Source organism: Alosa alosa, chromosome 6 (assembly GCF_017589495.1).
Source record: "Alosa alosa isolate M-15738 ecotype Scorff River chromosome 6, AALO_Geno_1.1, whole genome shotgun sequence".
Classification (NCBI taxonomy): Eukaryota; Metazoa; Chordata; class Actinopteri; order Clupeiformes; family Clupeidae; genus Alosa; species Alosa alosa.
The window spans coordinates 25,349,016-25,362,771 of NC_063194.1; the positions used below are offsets into that span (position 1 = coordinate 25,349,016).

At 45.3% G+C, this 13,756-nt stretch overlaps 1 protein-coding gene across 3 annotated transcripts in view; it reads right to left on the minus strand.

Annotated features, from left to right (window-relative positions):
* Nucleotides 1–1,567: 1,567 nt before the first annotated feature.
* ints1 (integrator complex subunit 1) overlaps nucleotides 1,568–13,756 on the minus strand; it is a 28,795-nt gene continuing 16,606 nt past the window's right edge. For 2 of the 3 annotated variants that reach the window (XM_048245751.1, XM_048245750.1), the window contains exons 32-48: nucleotides 13,704–13,756; nucleotides 13,257–13,388; nucleotides 12,297–12,453; nucleotides 11,638–11,761; nucleotides 11,098–11,228; nucleotides 10,009–10,096; nucleotides 9,447–9,694; nucleotides 7,445–7,574; nucleotides 6,988–7,121; nucleotides 6,499–6,691; nucleotides 5,593–5,720; nucleotides 4,008–4,117; nucleotides 3,638–3,751; nucleotides 3,047–3,117; nucleotides 2,830–2,921; nucleotides 2,137–2,246; nucleotides 1,568–2,031 (exon numbers count right to left, since the gene is read on the minus strand). The exon at nucleotides 13,704–13,756 is cut by the window's right edge and continues 107 nt beyond it. In XM_048245751.1, coding sequence (XP_048101708.1) covers nucleotides 1,916–2,031; nucleotides 2,137–2,246; nucleotides 2,830–2,921; nucleotides 3,047–3,117; nucleotides 3,638–3,751; nucleotides 4,008–4,117; nucleotides 5,593–5,720; nucleotides 6,499–6,691; nucleotides 6,988–7,121; nucleotides 7,445–7,574; nucleotides 9,447–9,694; nucleotides 10,009–10,096; nucleotides 11,098–11,228; nucleotides 11,638–11,761; nucleotides 12,297–12,453; nucleotides 13,257–13,388; nucleotides 13,704–13,756 — 2,131 coding nt within the window. In that variant the 3' untranslated portion in view covers nucleotides 1,568–1,915. The remainder of the gene's footprint in view (nucleotides 2,032–2,136; nucleotides 2,247–2,829; nucleotides 2,922–3,046; nucleotides 3,118–3,637; nucleotides 3,752–4,007; nucleotides 4,118–5,592; nucleotides 5,721–6,498; nucleotides 6,692–6,987; nucleotides 7,122–7,444; nucleotides 7,575–9,446; nucleotides 9,695–10,008; nucleotides 10,097–11,097; nucleotides 11,229–11,637; nucleotides 11,762–12,296; nucleotides 12,454–13,256; nucleotides 13,389–13,703) is intronic. The other variant, XM_048245752.1, reaches the window with a different exon arrangement.

Genomic DNA, 13,756 nt, shown 5'->3' on the forward strand with positions numbered 1-13,756 from the left:
CTGCACAGCAATTAGCTCGTCACGCTAATTGCCACCAGAAGCTCTTTAGAGTCTGAACAAAAGGGGGTAAAAAAGCCCACAATGAAGTGAATTAGAAAACGCTGGGTGAGGTTTAGTCGATCACACAAGGGGGTTTGCTTAAGCATAGAGTGCAAATCCGTGCAAACTTTCTATGATTTGAAAACAATGGAAACAAGATCAGTTTCAGAGTGGGGATGTTTGACTAACCAACTCATTTTTGAAAGCATTTGTGAAATTGAATTCTCAAAACAATAAAAGAACTGATGAAGGCAGGCTGAAAGCAACTAATGTTAAAATAAAAGACCCAAAGTGAAGTTTAATGAAATTGTTTTAAAACTAGGGATGAATTGGGATAATTTGTGACTCCTACCATCAGTCTCTTCTTATCATGTCTGACATGCTCAAATGGACAAGGTGTCTGCAGGGATGATATCTACATCCTGCTATGAGGAAGCTCCTTTCATCGAAACGAATGTGCGACTGACGACGGAGTTGCTGTCAGAGAAAACAGTCAATTAGAAACCATCACCACCACCACCACCACCACCCACCAGTGCGGGCATGCCTGCCCACAACAACACATTCATCCCCCATTTCACACAGGGGTCCTCTGCACCAGGACCCCTCCGTAACCCAATACCTGCGAGGTGGATTCTCACTTCGGGAACCGCAACGCTACCTGCATCCAACCTTCAAGCTTGGGGTGTTGGGTGTATGTGATTCAACAATTACAGACTTGGTTAATTTCCCCGGAGTTGGGGACGGGATTGGGAGGGAGGCCCTAACCTGCATGGCAGCTCCACGCTTTGTGCTTTTTCTTTTGACTCCGTGAAGAGGCTGTTGGATGAAGTCAGTGACACCGCCAGGCGAAAACAACTCACTTTCATGGCAAATTGGCTTCCATCACGGCATTCATAGCATGGCTTAAATTAGTCAGAGAGGAAAGCAGGGGAAACAAAGAGAGCCAGTGATGGTGAAAGCCAGCCTCCAAAGTTGTATCCAAGCTCTGGACTGGAGTGGAGAGAGCCAAGGCACTGACCCAATGCCAGCAGCCCTGGGTCTGGACTAACAGGTCTACTACAAAAGGAAAACAATGTTTCTTATTAACAGTATCTTTAACTGATTCTAAAACACAAATATCTGTAAATATTATACTACTCTGAATACAGACACTGGGGTGTAAAACAGCGTTTTCCACATCTACAGTACATATATAGTAAGTATACTGTAAGTACTGTATATATACTCTTTTGATCCCGTGAGGGAAATTTGGTCTCTGCATTTATCCCAATCCGTGAATTAGTGAAACACACTCAGCACACAGTGAACACACAGTGAGGTGAAGCACACACTAATCCCAACGCAGTGAACAACAGCGGCGCTCGGGGAGCAGTGAGGGGTTAGGTGCCTTGCTCAAGGGCACTTCAGCCGTGCCTACTGGTCGGGGTTCGAACCAGCAACCCTCTGGTTACAAGTCCGAAGCGCTAACCAGTAGACCACGGCTGCTCCAAAGAGATAGATGTGTTCCAAGGATGAGGTATTCAAATAAAAAAACATTGACAACTTTGTCATTTATTAGTTTTTTTTTCTTTAACAATCATTAATTCATGAATATTGGGACAGTATAACAGGAATACTGTCATGCAAGACATGAACGAGTACGAAATAAAAGTCATAGAAGTCATTCTCCTGGTCCAATTAGATGTTGTGCAATGATAAAAATGTCCTATCAAAACTTACCAAATACTCAGAAAAGACTAGACACTTTGAGAAAGTACAACATAAAAATAGTTTGCAGTAATGCAGGAGGTGGGTATTCTATCAGAAATTAGAAAGGGTGGAATAAAACAAATCATGACACAGCTGCTAGGCAACTTGGCCACATTGTAGGGCTTTATGTGGTGGCTTCCATATGGAGGACCTTCATTGATTCAGAGATGATGGAGCTTGTATCAATCTGTCCATAGATCCCTACCAGAAAGGCTTTGTGAAGCAGTATATCAGCATGTTCTGTAATAACAGAGAACATAACACATTACAACAGAATAATAGTTTATGTACTTTAAACAGCAACAGTTAACCATTTGCTTTGGTGCATGTGTGCAAGTCCCCTACCTTGACAGAGGAGGACATATTCTGGTAAATTCCTGATAGCGGTCTGCACCACGTCAATGTCTCCACTCCCCATGCAGTACATGAAGGTAGGGAGAAACTCAGCAGCCAGACTGGAATATAGTGAGAGAGAGAGAGAGAGAGAGAGAGAGAGAGAGAGAGAGAGAGAGAGAGAGAGAGAGAGAGAGAGAGAGAGAGAGAGAGAGAGAGAGAGAGAGAGAGAGAGAGAGAGAGAGAGAGAGAGAGAGAGAGAGAGAGAGAGAGGGGAAGGAGCACACACCTGTGAGTTATGCACAGACTATACAGATGTGTGAGTCAAGACATTGCAGAATGTTGCAGTCTACTGAAGGACTTATCATTTCTAACCTTCCTTGTGTTCCTCTTGTAGAACAATATTAACTGGGTTCGGTTATGTGACAAGAATCCGAGGCACAAGAGAGTAGTAGAATTTAGACATTTAGTATTTCCTGGCTATTCCATTAAAACACATCTATATAGTCTACAGTCTAGTACAGATTCCTGTAGTTACAGTTGAAACTGATCCCCAAACTGAAGAGCTCTGGAGGAAAACTCCATTGAATACCCTGGCAGCACTCAATGGAAATAGTTTTTCGACTAAACTCAACTGGGTGCTTGAACTGCGAAGAAACACTTGATGGAAAAACAGGACATCTCGGGCGTTGCAGACTACTCTACCTGGGCGTGTTCTGGACGCAGCGCAAGGCCAAGCTGAAGGCCATGTTCCGACACAGCTCCTCAGGCGAGCTCATCAGTCTCTGGAGATCATTCTAGAAATATAGAGTGCAAAATGTATAAGTTAAAAAAAACAAACACCTCCGCACATTCCAATACATTTTCACGTTTGCCAATGAAGTTGTAAGTAGAGATGACATGACCGGAAGGAGATTCTTACGGTGAAGTGCTGGATTATTTCTGGGCTCCTCTTTGATTTCTCCTCCACTTCGGTCAGAACCTCTAGTACATCTGCAGATCATGGTTGACATCAAACATGAGGTAGAGTTGGAACAAGGAAGGATTATGGTTAAGACAGATCGAGGGAGAGAGATAGAGACCAAGAATAGCAGGGTTTACATTCAGCTCATTCGTGCATTCCTAAAAAATTTTTTTGCTAATGCATCTGCGTGTCTTCCCATCTGCTGTGCTATGCAGATTAGAAATGGACATTCTATTACTCAAGGAGGAGTTGTGATCAGCTATGGGATCAAAACGTCAGGGCAATTTATACAGAAAAAAAGTTGAATTGCAATCACTGTGAATTTATGTGAGTAAACTTGTTTCCATCAACCTCACAAATTCCATACATGTTATTCAAATTGAGTTAATCAACCCTCTCTTACAAATGGAATTTTCATTTACACTTCATTCACGATTAAAATTGTAACTGTTTCCAGACTTTGAATGGAAACCCAGCTACAGACAGAGCCTGAGAGAAACGACATGGCAGGCTGACCTGAGAACTCGAACTAGAGCCATTGACTCCTACCTTCCACGGCCTCTCCCCTGGACATCCTCCTCAGGTACTTGGTCATGTCCGAGGCGGTCAGTGGTGTTGAGGCGGAGATGCTGACCAGAGGGAGGGACCCTGTTGAGTCCTCTGCTGGATTGAGTGGGGAAAACATGTCAGTGTGGACTATGATGGTCTTAAATTAGTGGCCAAGTAGCCAATGGGGATTTCAGATTTACTGTAAACAAAGTTCACCCACAACTAGTTATATGCAGGCAAACTGAACTATGAAGCAGTGCGTAGTATATTATGCGCTATGCTAGGCATTGTGTTTGTGATGTGGTATTCTGCTGTGGTGTGTGTTGCTCTGGGCTGTGCATGGTGTGTATGGATAGAAGGTGTGTAGTACCGTCTCTGTCCTCCACTGGACTCTCAGAGGAGCCACTCCTCACAGGCAGTGTCAGACCGGCCAGCAGACACTTCAGCTGGACCAGCTCTGGGTTTTCTAATGAAAGACCCCTGCAGGAAGGGTCATGAAAGAAAATGGGAGGGAGGGAGAGAGAGAGAGAGAGAGAATAGAAAGATAAGAATGAAAAGAATCGAAGGAATTTATGGAAAGAGTAATATGTGATACAGTATGTGAATAAGAAGAGAATGTGGACCGGAAAAGGAAGAGGGAGAGGGAGAGAGGGAGAGAGGGAGAGCGAGAGAGAAAGAGAGAGCAAGAGAGAGAGGGAGGGAGAGAGAGAGAGAGAGAGAGAGAGAGAGAAGAGAGAGAGAGGGAAGAGAGAGAGAGAGAGAGAGAGAGAGAAAGAAAGAGAGAAAGAAAGAAAGAGAAAGAAAGAAAGAGAAAGAAAGAAAGAGAAAGAAAGAAAGAAAGAAAGAGAAAGAAAGAAAGAAAGAAAGAAAAAGAAAGAAAGAAAGAAAGAAAGAAAAAAGAAAGAAAGAAAGAAAGAAAGAAAGAGAAAGAGAGAGCGAGAGAGAGAGAGACAGGACAACACTCATAAATATATTGTCCTCAGCAGAACTTTCCAGGAAACAAAGATGGAAACCTGTTTTAAATCACAGGACACACTCACACATTAAATATGTTGGAGGACAGGACATAGTCACACAGACTAGACCCATAGACATCATGGGTCACATTCAAAGCAGAAAAAGCTCAAGCTAAACCACTCACACGTCAACAAATAACTCAACACAACAGTTTGGACAAGGTGAAACAATCAACACCACAAAATATACTGTAGTGCATTCCAAGACTGGGTGCCTTGTCTCTGTCTCTCAAATCCCACTATTTTTGTATTTCTTCTACTTAGAACTGTGCGGTTTTTAAGAGGACTAAACTTTAACACTGAGCTTGCCTCGCCACGAGACAGACGGAGGGCAAAGATGAACAGACACTCCGTCCCTCATGTTTAACATGATCTACTGTGAACAAAGGAAGAGAGGGATGAAGAGGAGAAATAAATATATATATATATATATATATATATATATATATATATATATATATATATATATATATATATATAGGCGTGTCCAGCACTTACAGAAAAACAGCGTAAACAGGAAGAATAAGGAGCCATTGAAATACACCATGGATTTCAATCGTTCTCTTCCCATGTGTTTCCTACTCCTTGTTACTGGTTTTCTTTAACAATAATAAGATATATAAATATTCTTAAAGGTTTAGTCAGTGATTCTAATCCCATATACTATTTGTCTAATTCAGCAATTGACTCCCTACAGTCCCTCTTGCTGTCTGTGTCTCTTAAAAAACCTTGGTGTTCAAGCTCAAGCCAGTCCTGCCGTAAATGGTAAAGTGTCTCAGCAGAGCCATTTACCAGTACTAATATATAACACAGTGCCTGGGGTGCACACAAAGGAAGGGTAATCAGATAGCACAATGTCAACAACCCTTTGACAAAATTGCAGGGGGTACCTTGAATGTCAATTAATATTCTGAATATATAATTAGTCAACATGCTTACTGTAGAATACGGGAATGCTTCTGCAGATAAGTCACGGCGGCTGCAGCATCGTGGGTAATGTATTTCTGTATGAACTGCACAAACTTGCTGATGAAGGCCGTCGGTACGCGGGACGTCCTCCTGAAGTTCTATAAAGTGAGACAAATGCAGAAAGATTGTTTGGAAGGGATCTTCAACAATAAAAGATGTGAACTCCAGTTGTCCTTAATTCGACAAACTGCAAATCAAGCTGTATAGTTCCAGCCTAAGAGGCTATTTAACTTATTTTTGGCCTTCGTCTTTAATACACATTATGTAACACTGAGAAACTGACAGTGTGTAACAACGATTAAATCAACATTCTGTCTTCATGTCTTTGTGATATGATTAAGATTGAAGGGGATTGTCATCTTGTTTGAGGTAGAGTGGTTTATGAGTTCTTTTTAATGTAAATTACATATTTTAACTTTGTTGATATGCAATATATAATTGTGACTTTTTAATAAGCTTTCGATTGTGCTTTTTACTGTCAGATACAATTTCATGTATTTGTACACATTCAGTCACAATAACTGCTGTCTCAGGTTATTTTACAAAGACAAAACCCAACCTTAATAAGAAAAGTCATTGAAAAAACAAGACCATCCTTAGCCTCCAAGACTCAAGTCTGATCTAGCAAATCTCAAATCTAGCAAGAATGTGCTAGAATGTAGGACGCATTATATCTTCCGTTTTATACTTGCTTTGCTATACTGCATTCCTATATTCTGATCCCAATCTCTCTCCCTTGCAAAAAGGACTTCGGGTCTATCTATTAAATCAGCATCATACGAAACCTTATTACCATTACAATAACTGTCATCATCGTCATCATCATCATCATCGGTCATCTCTGTGTTCTGTCTGGCTGGCCTCTGGCTGCTTTACCTGTAGGACCTTGATGATGGAGAGCAGACAGTCCTGCAGTGCCCCCTGGTGGTGGCTGTGGAAGACCAGCGGCTGCAGCAGCTCCAGGATGGCCAGCGAGTCATTGAAGAACGTCAGGTGATTCTGTTGCCGTAGCTCCCGCAGGTTCAGGTGTGCACGGCCCTGCATCAGAGCTGCAATCATGGGCAGGTGTCTGATTGGGAAAAGATACACAGTCACACACTGCTGTATTGCTGGAGGCATCACATTCGTTCACAGATTTTGCCCAGGATGTAAAACATGCATTTCATGTAGAGACTATTTATGTCTCTAATTAAGCTGCATGGAGTAAATTCTTGTAAACAAATGTGACTTTATTATACTTTTATATAACTAATTATAACCCCCAAAAGTCAAATACAAATTGAAAAAAACAAAAATAGAACAAAACAGCTCATCTGCACAGGTCTGCAGAAGGGTAACTAGACCCAGGTGAAACCCTGGCCTCACCTGAGGAGCAGCACTGGGTGAGACACTGCCAGCCTCCGGCAGGCCAGGTTGGCATCTGAGGCCCGGCTCTCCGCAGACTTGGAGTCACCGGTGTCCCCCAGCAGAGAAATCAGACGATGCACCAGCACATCCAGCTAGGAGACAAAACAAACTTCTTACATGTGTGCTCATCTGGACCTGGGCCTAGAGCTGGCTCAGACTTGAGTAAACGCCTGGTGTGCTAATCAGCAAAAGCCATCAACCAGGAGCTTCATTTAATTAAATTATCAGGCCTAGTGGACATCCTTGGCTCTGTCTTTTGTACATGAAGTATTACATCACTCATCTGATGCAAAACTATGATAGCATCTGCAAACATTGTTAAAAAAATCTCAGAGTAGCATCTGTACTTTGACCTGTAGAGAAGCAAACAGCTGCTGTTGTGTTGTGTTGTGTTGTGCTGCGTGTTCTCTCCTACCTTGCAGGTGCTGCCATCTGCTGCCCCCTGGCTGCTCAGTGCGGCCTCGGGTAGCGCCACGCGCTGGATGACCTCCGGGAAGTACAGGTAGATCTGGAGCAGCAGATTCTGGCACCGCTTGCTCATCACACTGAAACACAGAGGCAAAACAATAAGCTAGCACACCATCACACACTGCACACGTACGCAATCATGCAAGTTTGTTTGTTTGTTTGTTTAGTTTAAGGCCATTTCAGCAACTAAGGCTATTTAGTGGCCAAAGCATTGTGTGTTAGTAAAGCTTAAATATGTTTTATAAGATGTATGCTATTAAGATATTTTAAAACCTTTAAAAGGTGGGAATCATGCAAGCAAACCTTAGCAGAGAACAGGGGAGAAAGATGATTAGAGAACGATCAGACAGGATGCGGTTTTTGCAGTGAGGTGCGCCTTTTTTATGTCGTTTCGTAGTGGCAGTAAGCATTTTGCGCACTGCATATGCAACCAGAGCGACTCGTGTTTTTTGCGCTTGCTGCGCCTCGTGTTTTTATGGAGGCGCCCGAGTGCCTCCACTTGAAAAAAGTTCCACTCCAAGTGGAAAAGCACACGCGTCTTTATGAAAACATAGTGTACTTCGCATTTTATAAGCGGCAAAGCGCATCCTGTCGTTACCTTACACAGAGAGCTCTATGAGAGACAAACAGTTTAGCCACTGTCTAATCATGAGAGAGGAAACACAAGACGAGACAAAAGACAACCAAATGACCTCGAATGGACACAAAATAAGCAATGTGATGACAGGGGGAAGCCTTCACACAGGGCAAATATGCTCCCAGAACAGACAAAAAACAAACACAGACATGAGAGAGGGGGGGGTTGGTGCATATAGAAACAAACATGGCTAAAACTTTCCCCCTCAGACAAAAGCCTTTGTGTCGTTTACAACTGGGACATAAACCCACACAGGCAACACTTTGGAGCAGCTAAGAGTTGGAGCTGAACGCGGCCTGCCTCGAGTGCCCTGCTTTGTGGGGCTAATTGTGTTCTGCGATGGCTAATCCAGCGTCAGACTCTCAAGAACATGCAGCAGAGAGAAACGCCTCCGCACAGATAGACAATGTTTATGTCATGTTTATCCTAAAGACGGCCGAAAAACATACTTTGTGCCACCGTCTTATCCGAGTGTAGTTTGTCTTACTCGTGTGTGTAAAAAAGGCATAAGGCAGCTTAGCTTGCCTTAGGTTACTGTAATTCTTCGGGTAATTTTGCCTGACCTTGGCCAAAGCCTCCTCATTAAAGCGCTATAATATCCAAAGGCATATTCATGAAAGAGAAGGGGTTTTTGCCGGCACAAAGTGTTGCCACCCTGACAGCTAAGCTAAGCTAGAAAACTGCAATTCACAACACAAGCGGAGAGAGAGAGAGAGAGAGAGAGAGAGAGAGAGAGAGAGAGAGAGAGAGAGAGAGAGAGAGAGAGAGAGAGAGAGAGAGAGAGAGAGAGAGAGAGAGAGAGAGAGAGAGAGAGAGAGAAAGAGAGTGTGTGGCTTCAGCATGTCCTAATCCTCTCGACTTCATTATCCTCCACTGAGCACTGCACGGCGATCACAGCCAAGACCACTTCTGCCCTTTTATCCCTTTCACACCAGAACACCTCATTACCACTGCCCCTTCTGCACTGCCCCTTTGAGCCTGGCGGGAGAGGAGCGCTCCAACAGCAGGCAGAGAAATCTGGTGTCTATCAACAGTCTTCATCAGCAAGTTTGAGAAGCCATAGGAGCGCAGAGCACAAGTGCAGGTTGGAGGTCGCATGGGCAGGGTGGAAGTTGCATCTGCAGGCTGTAAGTACACATTTCTGTGCAGGTACGGAGCTGAACTCTCACAAGTGCCCAGCGGATGGGGGAGGGCCTTGACCATTCAATGTGGGTGTGAAATTAATGAATAAAGATGTTCACAAGCTGCCATATTTTCCATGACAAACCAGACCTACACACACACACACACACACACACACACACACACACACCTGTCCCCCCACTTCCTGGCACAGTTAATCAGGTACTCGGCCACTTTCTTCACACTCTCTATGTCGCCGTGGCAACAGCTGTGGAGGAGCGGCAGCCGTGATTGGATGAGGGTGCAGGAGGCCTGGTCCAGGGCCGTCTTGGCGCTGGACGCGTCGCGGCTGTCCAGCTCGGACTCGGACAGGATCAGGTCCACCAGGCTGATGAGCTCCTCTGGTTTCAGGCGCAAGACAAACTTCTCTGTCCGCTTCTGAGAAGAGAGACACCACAGAGAGAGAGAGAGAGAGAGTAAAGTGATTAATTCACTCTTAATTAAATCACCCTAAGAAGGCTGACACCTCCAAGAGAGTGGACACTGCTTGCACAAGTTCTCTGTTCTTGCACAAGTTCTCAAGCTTTTACCATACCGGGGAGTTACCATTGGAGTCTGAAGAAGAAACTAATCAATTCACCTCAAGCCGTTTTACAAGCTAGTGAGTGAGTGGATCAACTCGCATTTCAGTCCACATTTTCTGTGGAAACAGGAGCCTGAACAATACAGCACAGAGCATAGTGTTGTCCTACCTGTGGCGTCTTTTGGTCTCTGCCCTGCCAGATGCGAGGAATATGACCACAGGCCCACAGGAAGTCCAGAGCAGGGCTGGGGTCCAGCCTACGAGAGAAGAAGCACAGATTCGGATCAGAACCAACACAAGATCTCAGCCCGTTCACATCTGCACACCTGAGACAGAACCTGTGACCCATAAGCCCCTAGCAGTTACTGCCGCCCCTAGTGCAGACAGGCAGAGCCAGCTTAGCTGGCAGCACACACCAGTCTGGTGTTGCCATCCCATCATGTGCATGGCAGTAACCGTGGTCTGGAAAGCCTCCACAGACATTTGCTTGGGCCGGGACTTGGGAGTGTTGCTTACAGGCTTAGAGCAGAATCACATTGCCACGGATTGGATCAGCGTCGCCGCGACATCTGAGCTCTTTAGGCTGGCAGCACCAGGCTTCGCCTCGCAGCCTGGCCAGTCTGGTGAACCGCTACGTTTTCATGCTTTCCTCTCACTAAAGGCCTTCAACACACATGCATATGCCCATGCCCAATTTTCATCGGTCACACAACGTATAGAACAGATCTCCAGCCATCACCAATACTGCTTTCAAATCACCTCAACACTTCAGGTACTGTGACAATCTACCTGACTAGTAAAGCAATCTTATGGTCTTGACACTCACACAGTGTCTCACACAAACACACACACACACACACACACACACAAAGGAGTGACAGCATGTTAAACTTGATAAACTGCTTCAGTAACTAGATGACTGAGGTGGTAGATGTGAGTAATATGAGGCGGATGAGCTGGCTGACTTTGAGAGTGTGTGTGTGTGTGTGTGTGTGTGTGTATATATATTTGTGTGAGACACTGAGTTGAACCAGTGACCTGACCCTCTGCATTCATAATGTGAACAGCTTGACTCTCTCGAGCACTCTCGCAAGCTCAGTTTGCACTACAAGGTATGAAAAAGCCCCCTCAGAAAATTCAAGACCATAACATTGCTTTACTAGTCAGGTAGATTGTCACAGTACCTGAAGTGTTGAGGTGATTTGAAAGCAGTATTGGTGATGGCTAGAGTGTGTGTGCGTGCAGGTGATGGCCTCACCTCTCGTCTCTGTGCTTGTTGAGTAGGGCACTGATACACCTGTGCAAGGTGCTCCAGTTGGACTGGTGGGTAAGCAGGGCCAGCAGGTAGGGCCTGTAGGAGGGGGCAAGACTCACCTGAGAGCCTTTAGTCTGGGGAGACAGAGGGGAGTATATAGTCATTATTATGAATTACACTACATATATACTGCACTAAAAACACACACACACACACACACACAACCATTTACATTGTATTTACAGTTTTTCATTTAGCAGACACTGTTGTCCGAAGGGACTTACATATGTTTACATTGTCCCCGGAGCAACTTGGGGTTAAGTGCTCAAGGGCACAACGGTGGACACCGGGAATTGAACCCTCAACTTTCAGGCTACTGGACACTAGTCCAGCTCCTTAACCACTACACTACATTACCACATACATTGTTATGATATTTTCCCCAAAGTAAAACTTACTGGTCAAGGGTGCAGAAGACGCTGACTAAAATGTGGATATCATTACATACAAACGCACACACAGCACGGCTGGCATAATAATCACCTTATTTAATGCAAACAGGAGTTTCTGCTGAAGCTCTGGACATGTAGAGATGACCTCCGGGTCCAACCTCGCCAGCCAGTCCACCAGCAGGCCCGCGCTGGCCCCAGATCTGCTCAGCTCTGGACTGTGTGGGAGGAACAGCTTGTCAAATACACACCACCACAGCAGAAAGAAAATATCCACATTCCAAAGGCATGTCAGGAAAAATGTCCCCAAGTTAAAATAAAGTATGTTTTTTTTCCCCCTCCACCCACACATTGCTACAATTAGTCTATATTGGTCTCTACCCTGGTTCAAGATCTGCACTAAAAACAAATCTAGTCTGGTTTGTACCTACTTTGACATGAGCAAAGCAGGTTAGGCTTATGAAATGGAACACACCACTATAAACTAAGGCCAACTGTAATTGAGTGCAAACTGTGATCAAGCGGGTCTACAACAGCAGAGACTCTATTTTAACTTGATGCCATATGGTGGCAAAACTACCTTGTTAAACTGCGGCCGAAGCCCTTGTGTTGTAAAGGCAGAAACGACGCAAAAAACAACAGTATTAACGCCGACCAAGCAGAAAACGAAGCTTTATTTAGGGTTTGCTCTTCACCAAGAAGCGCTGACGGGCAGCTTTGGGTCTGAGCCTGCTCTCTGAGAGGCCTGCTTACATTTTGGCATCAGTCTCCATCTTGACCCCCTGCTCGTCCATCTCCTGGAGCAGGAGCGAGATCACCATGGCGACGGGGCCCGCCATTCCAACGGCCATGAGCCGGGACAGCAGCTCCTCCAAGTACGGAGATCTGATCTCCACCAGGCCCTTCAACACTAAACACACACACGCGCGCACACACACACACACACACACACACACACACAATGTCACATGACCAAAAGAACTCTTGTGAAACACCCGCTTGTCAGAACTCCAACACAAGGAAAAACAGCAAAACATCCTCAGCCAGAGTCAGAGTGAAGCCAATCCCGCAGTGGAAAAATGTGTGCCGCCATAATTGCATTCTGGGTATAAACGTTTCGGGGAACCGCAGAATCTCCAGTGTGGGCGACCATCTTTCATCAGGCACTGGGCCGAGCTTCCAGCTCTTGTACCGGACCCAAGGAGGCCAAAGGTGGCTGTTGGTGTTTTGAGAAAGGCCCGCTGTGCGGCAAGTGAGCTGTTTTTTTTGTTTGGCTCTTAGGGCTCAGAGAGAGAGAGAGAGAGAGAGAGAGAGAGAGAGAGAGAGAGAGAGAGAGAGAGAGAGAGAGAGAGAGAGAGAGAGAGATAGAGAGAGAGAGAGACACACAAAAAGAGCGAGATAAACATGGTTGAGAGAGCGATGGGTGACTGAGAAGAGAGTGGTCTGGAGAGGTCCTGTAAAACAGCGGGGAGGCTGGACTCCCACTGGGGAAGCTCAGTGTGTCTGCTGCTCACTCCTGCTCAATCACTCAGGGCTCTCAGAGTAGGTGTGAGGAGGAGGAGGAGAGGAAGGTTTCACCTTCAGCAGAGACAGGAGCAAAGAGTGGTCAAGAGCAAAAAAGGAGAAAAGGAGACAGACGGAGGGAGAGACTGACCAACAGGGAAGCAGTGATGGACGACACACATAAGAGAAGCCACTTGGCCAGGCGCCTACCTTTCCCTATGAGCTCGGGCTCAGCGTTGCACCTCTCCCCTGCCCGGAGGCTGGCCATGAGGCCCTTGATGGCCACCTCCGAGTCCCGGCGCAGGGACAGGACCTCCGCCAGGTGCAGGAAACCTGCGCGCACTGCAGCCCACACACGGCACAGAGCAAACACCATCAGCAGACCACAGACACTATAACACCATCAGCACACCACAGACAGTACAACACCATGATAGCAATGAAAGTGTTACACATCCCCAATGGGACAATTAGGTCAAATTCTACCATTGTTACAATCAAAGAATGTCCTCATGTAAAAGCAGCACCCATGACTTCTCTTCGGCTATTTTTACTAGTATAACTTTACAAAGTAGATCACATAAATGACATGTAACCAAAATGTCTTTCTCCTTTTTTGTCTTTTTGAAAACTGTGCACTGGCTGTAGAGATCTTACCGTCTGCGATGTGGTGCTTATGGGAGTACTGAGCAGCCAATGACTTCAGGAGC